The 2570-nt window shown below is 47.4% G+C and overlaps 1 protein-coding gene across 1 annotated transcript in view; it reads right to left on the bottom strand.

Annotated features, from left to right (window-relative positions):
• Positions 1 to 2570, bottom strand: part of zeb2b (zinc finger E-box binding homeobox 2b) — a 102044-nt gene that overhangs the window by 12365 nt on the left and 87109 nt on the right. Inside the window, exons 4-5 of the mRNA XM_032506857.1 lie at positions 1494 to 1700; positions 391 to 598 (exon numbers count right to left, since the gene is read on the bottom strand). Of these exons, the coding sequence (XP_032362748.1) occupies positions 391 to 598; positions 1494 to 1700 (415 nt within the window). The remainder of the gene's footprint in view (positions 1 to 390; positions 599 to 1493; positions 1701 to 2570) is intronic.

Genomic DNA, 2570 nt, shown 5'->3' with positions numbered 1-2570 from the left:
AGGGTCTTGATGGAGTATCGACATCAGGCTGCGGAAGGAACATAAAGGCCAGGAGTGAATAAGTTAAGGGTCTGATACAATTGTTTTTTTCCAAATGGAAATCCACCATCAATTCGATCGTGAACCTACGACTGAAAAGTTATCAGTGGAAGGCCATCAAACAACATTTAGGGCCTAATTAAGCTTATTACCATTAAAAGGATCGCTCTCAAAATGCCATGAAAAATTATATGAGTGCCAACTCAGAAAAAAATGACATCTGTCTTCGCTGAGGATCAAGACATTAGAAAGAAACGGGGTGACAGCGAGAGGAAGAGCGGAGGAGTGATGAGAAATAGAGAGAGAGTCAAGGATGATGAAGAAGAAGTAAAAATGGTAAATCCCCCTATGATCCCTTTGCAGGCTGGGTGTTGGCATATCGCTCCAGTGAGTAGCGGTAAGCAAAACGTGTATTGCCAGGGGCAGGCGAAGTTCTCTCGGTCTTCTCATGCGGACTTGATGGCTCCTTTCAGCGATGTAACAACGCTTGTAGACCCGGTCGCAGTAGGGGCAGGTCACAGTTGGGCGAAGGCATCTGGCGTTCCAGGGTGGCAGGTCGCACGTGAGCAGACGGGAGGAGGGGGGGGGGGGGGGGGGGGGGGGAGGAGGGAAGGGGAGAAGGTGGGAAGAGAAACACGTTCATCACGTCTGCAACATGAATCATGAGCCCATTCCATCTCTCTTCCCCCCCGCCCACCCCCCCCAGTTTTGTCCCTGCGGAGAGCTTCAGAGGTGTACTATCTGATTTCAAGCCCCTGCCCAGCTGTTGCTTAAGACTGTAGGTAAACACCAAGGCATCCGGTGAATCTGTGGGACCAACAGCTGCCCGCTTGTGTCAGCGGGGAGAGCTGTTGCTCTGTCCAGACTCCTTTTCTTTCGCTCTCTCTTTTTTAACCTTTGCTGGTACAGGGGATGTTAGCTGAGCAAGCTGATCTGTTACTGCGACAGGAGGAGGCCCCAGTACACGGAAGGCTTTCCTTGTTTTACATTGGATATTAAAAGAATTGGATAAAATGAATCTCTCTCAACTAACATTCACATGATTTTGAAAATGATTCAAAAGCAAGATTGTGCAACTTGTTAAAAAGCAAAAAACACGTTTCTCTATTTTTAAATTCCACACACTCAGATATGCTGCTAATGCAAAGACTGGCTTATGGTGGCTAATGTTAGCAAAGTAAGCTAACCTTAGATACATAGTGCTGTATGACATCTCATCTTTGGTCTCTCTGAGCCAACAGGCTGAGGACGCCATCCACAGATCCAGTAATGATGCCACATGTATGTGTAACATTAAAAGATACCTTGCAGGCCCAGTTTAATATGCAACTTCATTTTATACAAAATCTGTGTTTCACCCTGCTATAAGTCACTGAACCAGCAGTCTCCCAACAAAAAAAAAGAAATAAAAAAGTGCTGACCCCCTCCCACCACCCATGACAGGATGCGTACCGTTCTCCTCTGGACCGGTGGCCTCGGGCGTGCCCAGGCGGGACAGCTCCTCCGGGGCTTCTGGGTAGATGATGGCGGTGTCGCCGCGCTGCAGGTACTCGGCGATGCTCACCACGTGACTGTCGCTGTCGTCCAGCTTCCGCTTGGCGAAGAAGTCCTCGAACTCTGAAGTGCAATCGACGCTCTTGACTGAAGAGGAGGAAGAGAGAGAGAAAGAGAGAGAGAGAGTCCGTCAGTGAGAGGGACGAGACCGATAGAGGGAGGAGGGGGAGGAATAAATTGGATTCATTCCTTCCCTTGAGAAATGTTCTTACAGAAGGATATTGGGTACATCTTGGTGGAAATGCGATGAGGACAGCCACCCTAAAACATTACAGCCGTGCTTTGGGGAGAATACATCTAAATTACTGGGTATGCTTGTCACACCATGCCGGCTAAAATAAGAATTGTAACTTAATCCGGCCAGAAGTCGGAGATAAACGCGCTACCACGAAGCTGCTGAGGAGCAACGTGTGAAAAAAAAAATCTCCACTGACCTAATTCACTCATGACATTAAATCTGATTTTGAGTTAGGAGTTTAGGGCTGTAGAATAAAAAAAAGGAAAACACTCACACACACTCTCATATACATTCATATACAAGCCCAGCTTAATCAGCAACAGAGCCACGTTTCTTTGTATCGACTTTCACATATAAGGTCAATCAAGAGACTGTGGCTTTTGTTGATTCTGTGTTGAACAGATTACTGGGGCCAAACCACTAACCGGCGTCAAAGGAGAGAGAGAGAGAGAGAGAGAGTAAGAGTGAGAGCGAGAGACATGCTTTGCCATAGCTGAGCAGAATGTATCTTAAGCCAGCCAAAGTGCTGAGGCCACACAATGCGTTTCTCTGAAATTATTTCCCAGTCCCTTCTCTTCAGGGAAACTCTTAAGCTGCAGCGTGGAGATAGCTGCGTCCAAAAAACAAACCGGAGCTAAAAGAAATCAGCAGCCTTCATTAGTCAAGGGGATGGCCGACTTTCAAAGAGCGCGCACACACACACACACACACACACACACACACACACACACACACACAC

This window comes from Etheostoma spectabile, chromosome 24 (assembly GCF_008692095.1).
Source record: "Etheostoma spectabile isolate EspeVRDwgs_2016 chromosome 24, UIUC_Espe_1.0, whole genome shotgun sequence".
In the NCBI taxonomy this organism is placed as follows: domain Eukaryota; kingdom Metazoa; phylum Chordata; class Actinopteri; order Perciformes; family Percidae; genus Etheostoma; species Etheostoma spectabile.
The sequence above is the reverse complement of the archived record's forward strand: the minus strand, read 5'-3'. Positions and strand labels throughout refer to the sequence as shown.